This window comes from Haliotis asinina, chromosome 2, assembly GCF_037392515.1.
Source record: "Haliotis asinina isolate JCU_RB_2024 chromosome 2, JCU_Hal_asi_v2, whole genome shotgun sequence".
Taxonomy (NCBI): Eukaryota; Metazoa; Mollusca; class Gastropoda; order Lepetellida; family Haliotidae; genus Haliotis; species Haliotis asinina.
In genome coordinates this window covers 57,995,928-58,012,867 of record NC_090281.1, presented here as the reverse complement: position 1 = coordinate 58,012,867, position 16,940 = coordinate 57,995,928, and the positions used below count along the sequence as shown (strand labels likewise).

General features: G+C 38.4%; 1 protein-coding gene across 6 annotated transcripts in view; it reads left to right on the top strand.

Moving 5' to 3' along the window:
* Positions 1 to 15,729, top strand: part of LOC137273990 (FHF complex subunit HOOK-interacting protein 1B-like) — a 46,121-nt gene extending 30,392 nt beyond the window's left edge. For 4 of the 6 annotated variants that reach the window (XM_067806929.1, XM_067806928.1, XM_067806932.1 and 1 more), the window contains 9 exons: positions 2,187 to 2,354; positions 3,606 to 3,685; positions 4,001 to 4,180; positions 6,893 to 7,030; positions 7,973 to 8,910; positions 9,417 to 9,595; positions 10,069 to 10,273; positions 10,586 to 10,865; positions 13,251 to 15,729. In XM_067806929.1, the coding sequence (XP_067663030.1) occupies positions 2,187 to 2,354; positions 3,606 to 3,685; positions 4,001 to 4,180; positions 6,893 to 7,030; positions 7,973 to 8,910; positions 9,417 to 9,595; positions 10,069 to 10,273; positions 10,586 to 10,865; positions 13,251 to 13,275 (2,193 nt within the window). In that variant the 3' untranslated portion in view covers positions 13,276 to 15,729. Of the gene's footprint in view, positions 1 to 2,186; positions 2,355 to 3,605; positions 3,686 to 4,000; positions 4,181 to 6,892; positions 7,031 to 7,972; positions 8,911 to 9,416; positions 9,596 to 10,068; positions 10,274 to 10,585; positions 10,886 to 13,250 lie in introns of all 6 variants that reach the window. The other 2 variants (XM_067806930.1, XM_067806933.1) reach the window with 2 other exon arrangements.
* Positions 15,730 to 16,940: the final 1,211 nt, after the last annotated feature.

Below are 16,940 nucleotides of genomic sequence, written 5' to 3'. Positions count from 1 at the left end.
TTAATTGTGATGTTTGGACTCATCATGATCTTTGGAATGTTTGTTATCTATGGCCCAGCTGTTTTCTTTGGACTGATGATTGCTATTCTTTAATTGTGATTCTTGGACTGATTATTGTCCTTTAATTGTGATGTTTGGACTCATCATGATCTTTGGAATGTTTGTTATCTATGGCCCAGCTGTTTTCTTTGGACTGATGATTGCTATTCTTTAATTGTGATTCTTGGACTGATTATTGTCCTTTAATTGTGATGTTTGGACTCATCATGATCTTTGGAATGTTTGTTATCTATGGCCCAGCTGTTTTCTTTGGACTGATGATCGTTATTCTTTAATTGTGATTCTTGGACTGATTATTGTCCTTTAATTGTGATGTTTGGACTCATCATGATCTTTGGAATGTTTGTTATCTATGGCCCAGCTGTTTTCTTTGGACTGATGATCGTTATTCTTTAATTGTGATTCTTGGACTGATTATTGTCCTTTAATTGTGATGTTTGGACTCATCATGATCTTTGGAATGTTTGTTATCTATGGCCCAGCTGTTTTCTTTGGACTGATGATCGTTATTCTTTAATTGTGATTCTTGGACTGATTATTGTCCTTTAATTGTGATGTTTGGACTCATCATGATCTTTGGAATGTTTGTTATCTATGGCCCAGCTGTTTTCTTTGGACTGATGATCGTTATTCTTTAATTGTGATTCTTGGACTGATTGTTATGATCCTTGGACTGATTGTCATCCTTGGTTGGATTGAGGTCCTTGTAATGTTTGTTTTCCTTGGACTGATTGTCATCCTTGGTTGGATTGAGGTCCTTGTAATGTTTGTTTTCCTTGGACTGATTAAGAGCTTTAGCCTGATTGAGATCCTTAGCCTGAATGAGATCCGTGTATTGTTTACCCCTTGAATTAATCGTGATCCTCACACTCATAGTGATCTTGACCATGCTGAAACCTTTGATTGTGGGTTTGAATCCGAGATAGCTCCTGATTATGTTTACCTTTGTGGCACCTTAATCATAGAATGGTTGGTTCACCAAAGTGATCAATGTCAAAGACAACCACCATTTCAGGTTTTGCTCCCTAATCATGCTGACATGCTTCATATAGCTGTAATACTGTTCAAAATGATTAACCAAATTGACAGTCTCACACACTGACTCTTTATGAGCAAATTAAAACACTGGTATCAGGTTTGTCTGTTGTGGAGATTCAAGTGGGTTGTCACAGAGCAATGCTAACAGATGTAGAGTGTCACTGTGCACTGCGTGTCTGAATATGGATCGATGCTCACAGTATTAACCACCAGTATGCCCGTTCCATTCTTGGATACTTCTGAATCTGAGTTGCAGTATTCCTGACTCTCACTTTGCTTAATATATGATACTGGGATTGCTTAATATATGATACTGGGATTGTAGCTATCTAACAATGCACTCCTATTACCCAAAGTGGAATGATTTTATTTTTGTTTATGAAATGCAGTATTTTAAAGACAGTGCTTGCATAGCAATGTTTTCTCATTTTGATTTAGTTCTGGAATATTGCATACATTGTGTGACGTCTTCTGTGCAGATATGTAACTGGTAGATGATCAGATCATGTGATAGTGTATTGAAACTGTTGGAAGTTATAGTTCTGTCAAAATGTGTATATATATATGATGTTATGCTTGTTAGCTTTTGAATGCAGTCACATGTATACACACTTCTTTACTGAAGATTCTTGCAAAGGTTATTTTTTTTCATCAGTAAGGAATGCATCAATTTTCTGTTCACTTTCTCCAGTGATATTATGTAAATATGTCAAATGTAAAGATTGATCATCTTTCTGAATATATCAGCTGAAACTTACTTTTAACATAGAGCAGATTAATGTTGGAAAGTTACATGTTTACTTACAAACATTAAAGATTTTTTCGACTACAACTGGTCAGGTTGTCAATGAATTTCATGTTTAAGTGAACTGTATCTTCAATTTTGTCATGACTTAAACATATAAATCTGTAAATGAAAACTTATTTTTTAAAAATTACATCCAAACATATGTAATAGATTTATCCATATAATGTCCATATTATCACAACATGTAAACCCAGGACCACTTCAAATGTTTTGAGGACTTTGAAAAGGCGACATTGCTTGTCACACTTCCTGTTTAAATGAACTGTGTGGTATGTTACAGAATTCCCGAGAGGAAGTAATGACAGCTACTGCATACCTCGACCTATTCCTGCGACGTATCACAGAGCCAGTTCTCATCCGAGCTGTACTCAAATTTATATTGCTGGAGAAGAATGATGAGATCATCATCCTTGATTCACTCATCACAAGAATCAACTCCAGTTCACGGGTAAGAATCTGGGGGGTGACAGCTTCCCGCGGGAATAAGGGGATCAGTAATGTGTAAAAGACTTCTCAGTGCATTATGGCTAGCCAACTTAGCAGATATACCCATGAAGATCTATGTTAGAACTGGACTTTAGTAACCCATGCTTGTTGTGAGAGGACACTAACAGGATCGAGTGGTCAGGCTTACTCGCTTGGTTGACACGTCATCAGTTCCCATTTGTGCAGACTGATCCTCATGCTGTTGGTCACTGGATTGTCTGGTCCAGACCTGACTATTTCGAGCCTGCTGCCATATGGTTGGAATATTGCTGAGTGCAGCTTAAAACTAAAGTCACTGACAACAGATGAGAAATGATTGTTACATGTTTTTGAGGTTTTCACAGCCCCAAAATGCTAAGTTCTTGAATATGGAGCATTTATGGCTTTGCTGATATTGGAGATTATGTTGATAGACTAAAATGCATTTATCAACTAGTAGAATTGAAACTGAAATGGGGATTTGGGGGAAGCCGTTTGTCGATTAATTCATGCTATTGCTAATGGACAAATGGAAAATATCATCTGAAGCCGATACAGAATGGATATGTTAAGGATGACACAGAATGGATATGTGAAGGATGACAGAATGGATACCTATAGGTTGATTAGGAGTGTGTTAGTATAATTTGAAAGAGAAGGGGATCTGTGTAGTCTGAAGGAAAATGATTACTTATGGTCTGAAAGATTTTGGATGAGTATAGGCTGAAAGAATGGGATGAGTATAATCTGAAACATACTGGATGAGCATAGGCTGGAAGAATGGGATGAGTATAATCTGAAACATACTGGTTAAGCATAGGCTGGAAGAATGGGATGAGTAAAGGTCTAAAGATATTGGATGAGTATGGCCTGAAAGAATGGGTTGAGTATAATCTGAAACATACTGGATGAGCATAGGCTGGAAGAATGGGATGAGTATAATCTGAAACATACTGGATGAGCATAGGCTGAAAGAATAGGATGAGTAAAGGTCTAAAGATATTGGATGAGTATGGGCTGAAAGATATTGGATGAGTATAATCTGAAACATATTGGATGAGTATAGGCTGAAAGCATGGGATGAGTATAAGCTGAAAGAAAATGGAATCTGGTTTTGCTTAGCACATGGTCCAGTGGATGTAACTGAAGCCAGAGCCACGTCAGCGTTTGCTGGTGAGCCTGGTGCAGTCCCCATTGATGATGATTGACCACATGTCATGTATGTTTGCTGCAGCTGTCCCTGGTGTCGCTGTCATTGTTCAAGACCCTCATTAATCTCAACTGTGAGGATGTGATGCTCCAGCTGGTCTTCAAGTAAGTAGCATGTCATGTTCTTCAATACCAGAATTGCCATCACTGGTAAAAAGACTGCAAAGATACTGGGACAGTGTCGATTTAAATGTTCACTTGTGATTCTGAAGACCTATTTTCGATTCCCCACAGTTCATTTTTGTGTTCCCAGCTGTGATATTGCTGGAAACTTGCTAAAAGCTGCGTAATACTAAACTCATTTACTCAGAGATACAGACTGTTCGTCTACACTGAACAACTGTAACAGACATTATTAGCTGAACTCACAAATTGATCAGTTATTATTTTAATAATGAATAAATAACCCTTGTGTTGTAGATACCTGATTCCCTGTACCCATGTAATGGTCAGTCAACGAAGGTCGGTGAAGGACCTTGACCTTTACAGTAAAAGTGCGGAGAAGTTCCTGTCTCTGCGACCATCCTGCTGCATGTCGAGGAGCACAGAAAGTCCTAAATCCTCCTCTCACAGTAACGATAAGACACTTCCCTCAACCAGGTACACTGCATCGTCCGGTCATGCCACCACTAACTGCTTGTGTATTTCTGCTGTAATGTCACTGGTCATCTTGAACATGGTCTTTTCTTCATTACAAATACTTTTCTTTGTAGATGGTAAGGTTTTTTTTGGGAGGGGTATGGTACATGCCATTAATTATGTACAGTTTGTGGCCAGGAATACCTGAGTGCTTGAATCCTTTGCCACAAATGTAACCTACCATTAACCTTAGTAACAATATGTATTAATGTGAGATGTCCTTTGTTGTGATACATGCTATAATACAAATAGTGTTGACCAGGTTACATTTGCCTCTGTACCAGAAAATGATATGCTTACAAGACTTGGATGACTTTGTCTGTTGATCAGATTATGATGTATATGACACTCTAGACCAAGATACCTTTCACTGTGGCCCAGAAAATTATATGCAGTGTTGACAAAAATGCCGTTGGCTTTAGCTCAGACCATGATACACTTACTAGACTGAGACGCCCTTGGCTTTAGTTCAGACCATGATATAGGTATAGCTTGTTCAGTTTGACCTGATCAAGTGAATACTAATGCATTGTATGACTGTCACAACTGGTTGGGTTTATTATTATGAAGGAGTGCTCCTTTGTCAGTTGATTGTCAGCATGTCTGAAGACAAGATCGCCATTTAACATACTCTGCTCCCTTATTGAAGTGAACTCAACCTGCTGTTTGTGCCAACTGACCTACCACATCATGCATATGTAGATTAGCTCAGGTCAAGCTGAACAAGCTGTACTGTCTAGGGAAAAATTGTGATATTCAGCATGTACATTACAGTTTCTGTATGAAGAAATTGGCCATGTTCATGATGTTTGCATGCTCCTCAGTTTTGTCTAAAATCTATCCTTCAGCTTACTTCTCTGAGACTGTTGTGTGAATAAAAACACCAATAATAGCCAGTGTTGTACTCCTCAGACTTTTAGCAGTTGCATAGATACAGGCGTCTTTAATAAGTAGTGTTGTACCCTTCAGACTGTTACCAGTTGTACAAATACAAGCACCTATTATAAGTGGTGGTGTACCCTTCAGATTGTTGGCAGTTGAATGGATACAGGCATATTTAATATGTGTAGTCAGTGGTGTATCCTCTGGTTGTTAACAATTGTATGGATGCAAGCATCTATAATGCATGTAGTCAGTGGTGTACCCTTCAGATTGTTAGCAGTTGTATAGATACAAGCATATTTAGTACATGTAGTCAATGGTGCAGTGTTTGTTTATATACAAATATCTATAGTACATGTAGTTAGTTGTGTACCAATCAGACTGTCAGCAGTTGTATAGATACAAGCATCAATGATACATGTAGTCAGAGTTGTAGACAGTTCTATGGGTAGCAGCATCAATAATTGGGAGTGTTTTCAGCTGTATGGGAAAGAGCATCAGTAACTGTACACCAGGCTTTTACCTTGAGTACTGCATTTGAGGGTGGCTGGGACTCTTAATTTTCAGGGGTCAAAAATTAGGTCCCAGACACTTGAATATTATTAGTACTACAGTTATTGTATTGTGTATCATGATCATCACATAAATTATTGCTGCTGTTAAATTGCAAATGATACTATAACCCAGCTTGTAGCAAACTCAGTTATAGCTTATTGTTACGTGAGTGGAATTTTTACAAAAAGTGATTACACTTTTTCTTCGGATGTGCAAATAAATCTTGTTGCATCCATTGTCAATTTTTATGCATGCAGGAATTCCCATCCTGTGAATCCCTAGTTCACCCTCAGCTTCTTTGGTAATAACATTAGCAACAGTAAGTTTTGTACCCCGCAGACTGTCATTAGTTTTGTGGATAGAATCATAAAAATAGTAACCGTTGCACTCCTCACACTGTTAAGTTTTCTGGTGATAACATCCACAATAGTCAATGTTAGAATGTTCAGAATCATCAGTTTGATTGATAGTATTATCTATAGGATCCATGTGTTGATGCAGTGATGACATCATTAGAGGAAAGTAATATCAGTTTGGAAAGCAAATATTTGAAAGGATACTTTATAGTGATCTTTCTTTGTTTCTGTTCATGGTATACGAAGGGCTGTTACAAGTATATGTATTTTTCAACTTCATGGTGATTGCCCTCTACTTTGACCCAGGAGACTTGTGAACATCTGATATCAGGGTTATGCATTCACTCTGCTATGACTTGCTCTTTGTCTTTTCAAGCTCTGACATATTTTGTTAACCTTCATCTACACATATTTTTTCACGAGAGAAACTTGATAATTTAACAAATATCTGGCAGACATTTCACATGAGTCAACGTTCTAAAGGGGCAGTGGGATAGCCTAGTGGGTAAAGTGTTAGCTCATGACACTGATGACCCAGGTTTGATTTCCCATTTGGGTACAATGTGTGAGGCCCATTTCTAGTCTGCCCAGTGTTTATACTGCTGGAATTTTGGCAATAAAAGTTTCATAAAACTAAACTCACTCACTCAACATTGTAGAAACCTTGTGAACTGAATATGTAAATTCTTTTGTTTCAATCTTAATTCCTCTGCCTTCCAGCATCTTAAACACATTTTTGGTGTAATAAATATGATTTTAATAAGAGATTCAGATATGTCTGCGAGTGATATGAACTAAACTATCAAGTTCCTTACTATGTATACTGGTTATGGTGTGTATGGAATCATTTTGGTTATTTGTGCACTTATTTTGTCTGTAGCTCCCTAAATGATAGAAACAGTAGAACTAGACGACCCTCGAGCAGTCCTAACCCAATCGCAAGGCCCAACAAACCTTTTGGAGATTTTTTCACCCGAAAGAACTCCAAGACTAAGCGAAGCAATTCCCAGCTTGTACCGTAAGTGGTTCACTAACACTGATGCCCGATGCTATGAATATTTCCAGCGTCATCGCCTGTTGGCTTTCATTCTCCATCTACCTGAGAAGTAATGATACACATGGTTGACTGACCTGTTGCTTTAGATTTCAATTCAAGTTGAACTTTAGATCATTCGTAGTTTCATAGCAATACTTAAAATATATTGGTTTTAAAACATGTTGAAAGTTGTGTATCGTTACTCGTCATTACATCGCTTGTGTATTGGATATATGTATAATATCTTACCCCAAATTAACTTTCCCTAATACAGTTTTATAGTCATTTGTTTATTTCACAATAATTACTTCTTACTGGAATGCAGATCTGCATAGGTTCGTATATGGCCACTGGGTCTAGGTGAGTGAAAGGTTGAGTTGACTCAGTTGTGTCGTAGTAGTCTTAAAAAATACATTAAAAAGAAAATGTACAATAATTTATGAATTGTTGGATTTAGTTCATATTCTCCATGCCTGGAAAAACATTTAACAGCTTTTCTTTAAAGACAACCGACATATCTGTGACTTTTTGAGAAATTGCACTGAGCTTGGATTGATTTTCATTTGAGAAAATGTCACATCGTTCTGCTGTTTGGAGATTTGCATGTCCACAGAAACATCACCAGGATTGTTAGGACACGAATGTGTGACATTTATTTTTGTTTTTGTTTGCACAAAACTGTATTGCCTTGTTCAATGCTTGCATGTTTGTTGTGTGGACAGTATGTTGATGGATGATGCGCATTGAAAATGACCCCAGCCAGCATGTTGTTCCCCATTTAAATTGACTGAAATAATTCAGATTAGTTGTATACATTTTCTCTTGTGCAATCTCTAAGCATCTTTGTCATTATTGTATATTACCTGCTTTACTTCTGTAACTTCTTTTGGGCTGTTCCCTGATGATGTAATTTCTTGTTGCCAGGGCAACACAGGAACCTGCCAAAAGGAGTCCTCAGACACCCACTACTTCTGAGATGAGAATCGAGGACTTTGAAACAAGCTACTTTGAATATTTACATGATGCTCGTTATCGATTAACGAAATGTGCCCGAGCATGTAGGAACTGGTCTGCCCCGTATAATGGAGAGACACCCCCACCTGATTGTTTCTTGGACAAGGCAGCAAATGTGAACAAAGCTGATGCTGATAAAAGTCAGTCAGAATCTCGGGTTAAACCTACATCTGATAATGGAGGCGATGGTGCACAGACAATGTCTCCCAAAGTCCAACTCTTCTCCCATGGCAATGTGAACTCGAACTCTAGTGGAGCCGATGTTATTGTTAACGGCAGTGTGGATAAATCAACGGAACCAGGCTTAGGAAGAAACACGTCACCTTTGTGCAATAATTTATCTAATAGTGAGATGGTGACATCACCAAGTCTTTCAAAACTGTTTTCATCTTTAGATAGTTTAGATTCCTTTATTCGCTACCTTGATGAACTGGACCCAGTTGAAGGTTCAATTTCTTCTATAGAGGACAGTATGCAGAGTTTAGAATCGGTGCTATCAAATATGTCCCATTCTTTCAATGCTTCAGTTGGGAATGACACTATTTTGTACTCCCAGGAGGGAAACAAATCTGGCAGCAGCTGTCACAGTTCGGTCAGGTCCAACGTGGAGGTTCCATGTAGCCTCAACCTCAGGGATATGTCAAGTTACGTGGAGATCACCATGTCCTCTCCTGACCGATCCAATGCCCAGAAGGTTCTACAGGAGCTACCTCAACGAAGCTTCCTGACCCCTGACCTGACGCTGTCGCCGAGTCGGTGGACAGAAGTGGACATGCCCTGCAGCCCCTCCCCCTCCGTCTCCTCCCGGGCCTTCACACCACGCTACTCCAGCAGTGCCCCCAACATAGGTCAGTCATTCTCACATCTGTTTTGTGTGCTGTCACTAGAGAGAGGTCGGCCACTCTCATGTCACTGTGTCCCAGAGCTAAACCTAAGAAAGAGGATCCTTGTTGAAATGTGTGGGTTAAAGATATAAATACTTAAGAGCTGGCAGGATATGATGCAGGATACTGTCAATCTTGAAGACTGTCTGGTGTTGGTAGTTGATGGCTGGTGAAGTTTGAAAGGCAGTTGTGAAATGGTAGGATAGTAATTTCCCACTATATACTTACATAATCGGCAACAGGGTGATGATACATAATGATATTCTGATGACATTGTCATGTTAGTCATCTCATTTGCACCCCTCTTCAGTACACACATGGGGCAATATCTAACAGTCACAGGAGATTATTCTGAAGGTAATGTCTAGTAAGGGCTTCCATAGAATACAGAAAATAATTACAGAAATAACCTGTTAAAGTTCAGGTATTAATATGATAATAAAAGTCTGATATCAATGCCTTGGTTGCAGGCCCGTTCCTGGCTGCAGTGTTCTCCAAGCTGGAGAGTATGACTCAGAACTCTCTGTACATGAACCTGCTGCTGACTGGCATTGTAGCCCAGCTGGGAGCCTACCCTCAGCCCATACTCCGGTCATTCTTGCTAAATCACAACCTCGTCTTTCAACCCACAGTCAAATCCCTGGTGCAGGTGAGTACCCTTATGCTAAGCCACATCCTCGTCTTTCATTGTACCGCTAAGTCGCTTGAGCAGGTGAGTAACTCTTTGCTAGAGCACAACCTTGTCTTTCAACCCACAGTCAAATCATTTGTGCAGATGGTGCAGGTAAGTACCCTTATGCTAAACCACATCCTCGTCTTTCAATGTACCGTTAAGTTGCTTGAGCAGGTGAGTAATGACTTGCTAAACCACAACCTCATCTTTCAACCCACAGTCAAATCATTCATGCAGATGAGTACCTTCTTGCTAAATCATATCCTCGTTTTCAACCCACATTTTTTCCAATCGTTCCCTTCAAGTGACTGTAGAATTTGAGTAAGACAGTGAGTTGCCACTTTGTATACATTTACACAGGACACCGTCAGGGTTAATAGAGGAACTGTGTCAGTCCAACTACAGACCAGCTTTAGCATGTCTCTAAATGCCAACTGTGTTTTTTCTAGGTGCTATCCTCGGTGCGCCAGAGAGTGGACAGCTATGCCTTAACTATTCCCAACTTTGAAAATCTAATCATCCTTGCTCGGAAGAATCTTTTGTCCAGAGAAGAAAGTTTCTTCAGTGCAGGGTTCAGTCCAGTTCCGGCCAGTCTTGGATCATCTCCCGTCAAACCTATTCGGGCGGCTACCATCTCCGAGATCCCAACGAAAGGTATTCCTTACTCATTTGCTAGTGTGAACGTTGTTTAACAAAACAACATTACTCCACATAAGGAGTGGGTGAGTGAGTGAGTGGGTTTGGTTTTATGCCGCTTTTAGCATTATTCCAGCAATATCATGGCGGAGGACATCAGAAACGGGCTTCACACATTGTACACGTGGGGAAGCCAGACTCTGGTTTTCGGTGTGACAAGCAAACACATATTTCATCCAGAAATGGCATCATGTAAAAAATTAGGTGTAATTTTTGTGAGATTAATGTTACTAATAATTGACACATCTTGGTGTTTCCTTTATATTACAGAAAAACGAAGCCCTTCCCAGTCACTCCGTGACCTATTGTTCCGACGGAGCCCTGCCAGTAAGAAAGGTCTTCACATTGGGAACAAAGGGGCACAACTCCAGCGGGTTCCGGGGGGAGTAGGCTATCTGTTCATTAACCGAACACAGGACGAGCCATCCAACAGTGCAGAGGAATCACTGAAGACATGGAACGCTGTCTACTGTGCCATCATCCTAGATGAGTTCACGAAGGAATTAGCTGCCCTTGCCCAGGAGCATGCAGTCCTCAGCACGGACGAGGGGTACGGCAGCAGTTGAAGTGGTAGCTAGATATTTATACTGCATCACATTTCACATTGCACACACCTTGTTTAGCAAGATCTGGCCTGGTCTGATGCTGTAGCACAACACCTGGGTAGGTCCCCTTGTGGGGGCATTCATCAGTCTGTCTGTCTCTCTGTCTGTCCTATTTTCCATTCAGGGAGCAGAAATCCAGCACTGATGAATGTTTCTTTTTGAAATTTACTTAAAGGATCAGTTTAGTGACAAACAAATGAGATTTATTCTTTTTTAGTATTATTTTGTTTCTATGAGTTGGAAATGCAGGTTTCCAGAGTGGAACTTCAAAATCATTGAATATTTTTATTATGAAACATGCTATACAGATGATAGTGGTAAACTGTGGCATTTTCATGATAAACATAAATAATTTTTTTCTATTAACTGATGGTATCAAGGGCAGTCAGCCAAAAGTGTATGAGTAACCAAACCCAATTTCCTAACTACGCCAGCAAGAATATGTCTTCTCCTAATGAGTGTGTTAACAAGGCCTGTTCAGGTTTACATCCTGATGTAACAGTTTTCACTTGATTTGCACAATACCTTGGTTGGTTCTGTCATGGTTGTTTCTAGTGGTCACACTGATCAGATGGCCAAGCAATTATCACAGTTTGTCTTTATTAAACACAAATGATGATGGAACATATCTTCAAAGTTTACTTTCATGATATTTTTGTCATCACTTTAAAGCCACAAGTTGCATCACTTAACATTGGATGTGAAATTTGCAAATGCAATCTGCGCCATTGTTAGATTTCAATCAGTTCCCAACACCAGGTGTATCATAGACCATTGTTAGCTAGTCTTGGAGAGAATGTGATTGCCACAACTGTGCTGGTCACATTATGGGTGCACTGTCTGAAACTCTGGTTGCACTACTACTGAGATCAGGCTGTATTCAACACACTGTCTCACTATTAAGGGTGACTGTTGAGGGGAAAACGACTATTGCATTAGGGATACCCTATTGCAACTTGCTATGGTGATAACGATAGTTGATTGTGACTGTAGGTATATTTCTTCATGGATTGTCTCATTTGAAGTCTTTTCCCAAATCAATGTATAGTTTAAACGAAATAAAATAATTTGAAATAGTTTCAGTCACTTTGAATTACAAACAAGAAACTTGAAACCCAGATCAAGTGAACTGTTAAAACATACACTCAATGAAGCTGAGAGAACGCTCCTAAACATCCTGTATTTTTTGCGCTGCACATTTATGAAAGGAAGCCAATTACTAAACAATCGATGGTCAGCAGTTTTTTGTTTCTACCATCGATTAATTGCTATTGGAGACTCAACAATTGCCGTCCATTAGATAGTTTGTTTGTGCTATGTTTAGGCTCTGCTCACACAAACTCTTTCTACCAGTGATTCATTAGTTTAGGGAGTTTTGTAAGAAAATATTTGGATCAACCAAAGTTGTTAGAAAATACTGAGTTTGACCTGAAATACTTCCATTATGATAATGATTGTTAAGGAATGAAAGATTTCAAAAAGACTTCTGGTAAACTTCTTTTAGTGGCATTGTAGAACCCAGCACTTATAGCACTTATGAAAATGAGTTAACCTCATCCACATCTAGGGCTGGGATGGGTAACCCAGATACCCGGAAAGAGCTGGACCTGGGTACCAGTCTCAATACATGGACCTGTTATGATTATACAGTGGAATATGATATTTTCTCATTATTGAAAGGTTGTATGGTCTTTGAAGTTTTAGACATAATTTAGTCACCAATTTTGAATATAATACATGGTTAATATGATGAAAAAGTTGAAATTTTAGGCTCTCAGATGAAAAATATATTGCCAGTTTTTACAGATTTAATGGCAGGAATTAGCCTAATAGGTATCCAGGTAGGGTAATTGGGGTGGGGTACCAAGGTAGAAAAGATGCACCCGTCCCAGCCCTATTCACATCAATCTGGGTCAGTATCTCTGTTTACTTCAGTCCTTCCTGAACTTATAACACTGTTTGTTTGGTATAGCATGTGTAAGTGAGTGAGTTTAGTTTTATGCTGTACTCAACAATATTGCAGCTACATGGCAGCAATCTAAATAATCAAGTCTGAACTAAACAATCCAGTGATAAACAGAATGAGCATTGATCTGTGAAAATGGGTACCGTTGACATGTGTTAACCAAGTCAGCGAGTCTTACAACCCGATCCTGTTTTTCTCTTTTGGCAAACCCTACACAACCCAGTATTCCATGTGTGATTTTTGCCTGCCTGTATGTAGAAGCCCTTTGACCATTTCTGTTAGGTTTTTTGTCACTGTTTTGATATTGTCAGAGTTTGCAGACTCTTTTACTGTTGTTATCATAACTCCTGTTTGTGTGTTGCAGAGGATTGTTCAAATTGGAGTCATGACACAGAGTGTATGTTCAAGTGACAGTTGCCATGATGACACCCATCACCACTCCCTCCAGGTGTGCACAGACAGCACTCTTCACATATCACCACCTCCGCCAGGTGGCGCCACGCATGGGCCAGCTCTTCTCATACCGATAAACCATCAGTGAAATTGTTGGACCAGAAATGTCAGCAGGTTCCTGCTAAACGACACTTTGTGTCTAACTTTCCATCACCATCTGTATGGACAGACTGATGTATAATTACCCTGGCTATCAATAGACTCTTACAGGGAGTATATCTGCTGCAATCTTTTATAAGAACAGAGAAAGACTTAGGCCAACAGTAATGAAATTTCTGAAATTTGCTTTAGGTTTTAGAGGGAAAAGAAGTTAGAATTAGCAATAATGAAATCATTTCCTAACAAGCAATGGCATGTGTCTGAGCGTCTTCGGAAGTGGAGACCTTGTTGCTGACAGAACGTTGTTCGTTACATGTTCATAATGGAGGGGGAAGTCAGTATTCACCTGTTAAAATGCTACACAATTGATTTTTCATTGTCTGCAGGATGGGCCTTTGGGGGCATTATTTTCTTGAGTTATTTACCTGTATCTTCTTATCTTGGATAAGGCCTCTCACATCACCTCAGTGTTGTGACTGATAAGGCAGTGGAAATTTCAAAATTTTGTTTTCATGCTATTTTCTGCACAGTGCAGTTGTTCGTGAGGTTCGTGATTTGTCCATTTTATAAGGTTTTCATATGATTTTTAGGGTGTTTATTTACAAGAGATACATATTTTTACCTGAAAGAAAATACTTCTATATCCAAATGAACACTGAATATATAAACATATATCGATTCATATATTGCTGCAATACAGGTCCAACAAAGAACTATTAATGACTGTATATAGTAATATGGATCACAACACATCTACAACTGAAAGACAGTATCAGTGAATGATATATCAAATCAAAGACTACCTTTCCATTATTGTGTTTATTTTTAATGAAATATCGGACAAGTATTGATTAGAACAAGAGATATGTATATGTGTATTTATAAAGCTGTCTTTGTATTAAATAAGAATCACAGATAATGATGTTCAATAGCAATGTCCTGATTCTTGTTACTATGACAACTGATTCAGGTACACATTGCTCCATTCAGTGTATACAGACATTCGTTTTCACCCAGTGGTTGGAATGCTAAGATCTTGAACATTCTCACTCTATTATCTTGCACACTTTGTTTTTCGTCTCTATTTAAAGCCAATATATGTGACTATGCATTTTGTGCTTCAGGTTTGTCTGTAGATAAAAGTCTGGAATTTTAGCCAGGTCCTCAGTTTAATGAACAATATCTGGGGCAAAATATACATGTATAACTGAAAGTATTGTTTATAATATTGCGAAAAGTTCGACACAGATTGTCAGATTATTATGCATTTTTCTGTGCAGTTAATATGTTATATGTTATATTCATAACCATCATCTACTATGGGGATCTAACAGTGGAGTAGTGTGTGTAATGTTATCACACGCATATTGTAGGTATCTTGAAAGACATTACCACTTACTTTTGGGTAGAGTTGACAGGGAATCATTGAAAGGCTGAGAAAGACCAGACTCACCCAACATTACATTAATAATCCTGGAATGGTACATTATTAGTCCAGGGCCTAGATTTTCGAAGCTCTCTTTGTGCTAAGATAGTCATGTTATTGTAATGCACAACAATCTTAGCGCTAAGAGAGCTTAAAAAATTTAGGTCCTGAATGGTATATTGATAATCCTACTAGGTACATTAATAATCCTGGATGGTACATTAATAAATCCTAGATGGTACATTAATAATCCGGATGGTACGTTATTACTCCATGATGGATCCATGGGAGTTGTGGTACAAAGCAAACAGCAGTAATGTCTGCTGAAGGAATACACAACACTTATTTTAAACTCTATACCTGTTTTACTTACTTCACCTTGCTTTTATGGTTTTATTGTGTGTACATATGCCAATCACTGGGACCCTTGAATGCTTATTGGTGCTTTGTTTTTCGAGAGTATTTCAGTCATGTGACGGAATGATTGGGTATGATTATCAGGAAGTGAAATGTGATATAAAATGTACATATAATTTATTTGATTTTTATCACTTCAGAGCTTGTATAATTCAGTCCTATATTATTGAGATTATCTGTAGGGATGAGAAATGAAATGTTTTAGAGCAAGAATATCTGTTGCAATGTTTACGAAATTGTTTTTATGTAACCTTGTATGTTTGATTTTAACCTAGGTTTTAGAGAATGATATTGAAAGAGTATATAGATATTTGGCATTTCAGAAGCATAATGATCTCTAACATAATATATTTCAGCTGGTTTCTGTGCTAGAATTCTCCCAAAAGAGTATGTATCTCTGTGTTGTAACATTCAAAAACTTGGTGTATATTAAACTCATGATACTGTGCATGTTGTGATATCTGAGGCGTGATAAAGTATAATGGAAAAACTTAATTTGCACAGTTTTCACATGAAATTTTCCAACTTCCTTGCAGTCAAGCCATTTGCAGCAACCATTTTGTTATTTGTTCGCGTGAGAGTTATTTCAGACTCATTGTAGTAGTGTAATGCAATCCACTTAGGTATCATGTTTTGGTGTAAGATAAATCTAGTTTTCTCAGAACTTGATAAAGTTTTGAAATTCAATACAGAATATATAGAAGAATGATGCTTCATGTATCAGGTCATCAGATGTACATTTGTAGTGTGAATTGTGACGTCCCTAACTGAAAACAAGTCCTACTTGAGAATTGTATTATGGAGATGCCATAAGATGTTCTATGGATGAACATGGGTGGATTTGAGGACCCCATCAGCTCCCTTCTAGATGTGCCGATAGAATATATTGATGAAACATAACTGTCAGACTCTTCAGATTCGTCTTATTTTCTATGTTTGAAATGATGTTCTTTACACATTCAGAATTTACAGAATGCCATCTCACACACAAAACTGTTTTATATCAAATCAGTAGATTGTGTCACAAGATATATTGCTCAGCTAGGCAAAAACCGAGATATAGTTCTAAGGAAGGATTTCAGTGTGCTAACATGCTTGAAGGTTCAGACTCTCAAACTTTGTATGGTAACATACAGGGCTCTCATTCCACAAAGCAACCCTTAATGTAATATTGTCAAAGTTGATGGTAAGAGTGGAGTCTTGCTTTGTTGAACGGTCCCTTGGTACTTGTAGTTGAAAGTATTTGTCAGTTCTATGCAGCCAGTGGACCAACCCCTCAGCCCAATGCTCAGCATTACTGTATCAGAAATACATGTATCATCTTAGATTCTGTCTAGATACTTGCTTGAGTGAGATCAAACATTATATCCTACAAAGTAATTTCATCACAATGCAGATTTTTGTGATGTAATGACAGTATCTTGACATCAGTAATCTCCCTAGTGTGGAGCTGTATCTTTACTTCTATGTTCAAGTCACCATTGAAACAGAAACATTTGGAACACATATTTTGGATGATAGTTTCAAGCTGATGTCTTCCAATTTCAAATATATTAAGATTTCATGATAAACTTTATTACTTCCTCACGAAGAAATGGATATTTGTAACTTTCATCAACTCGTCTTGATATATAAGAGCTTGAAAGACTCTTTGGTGAG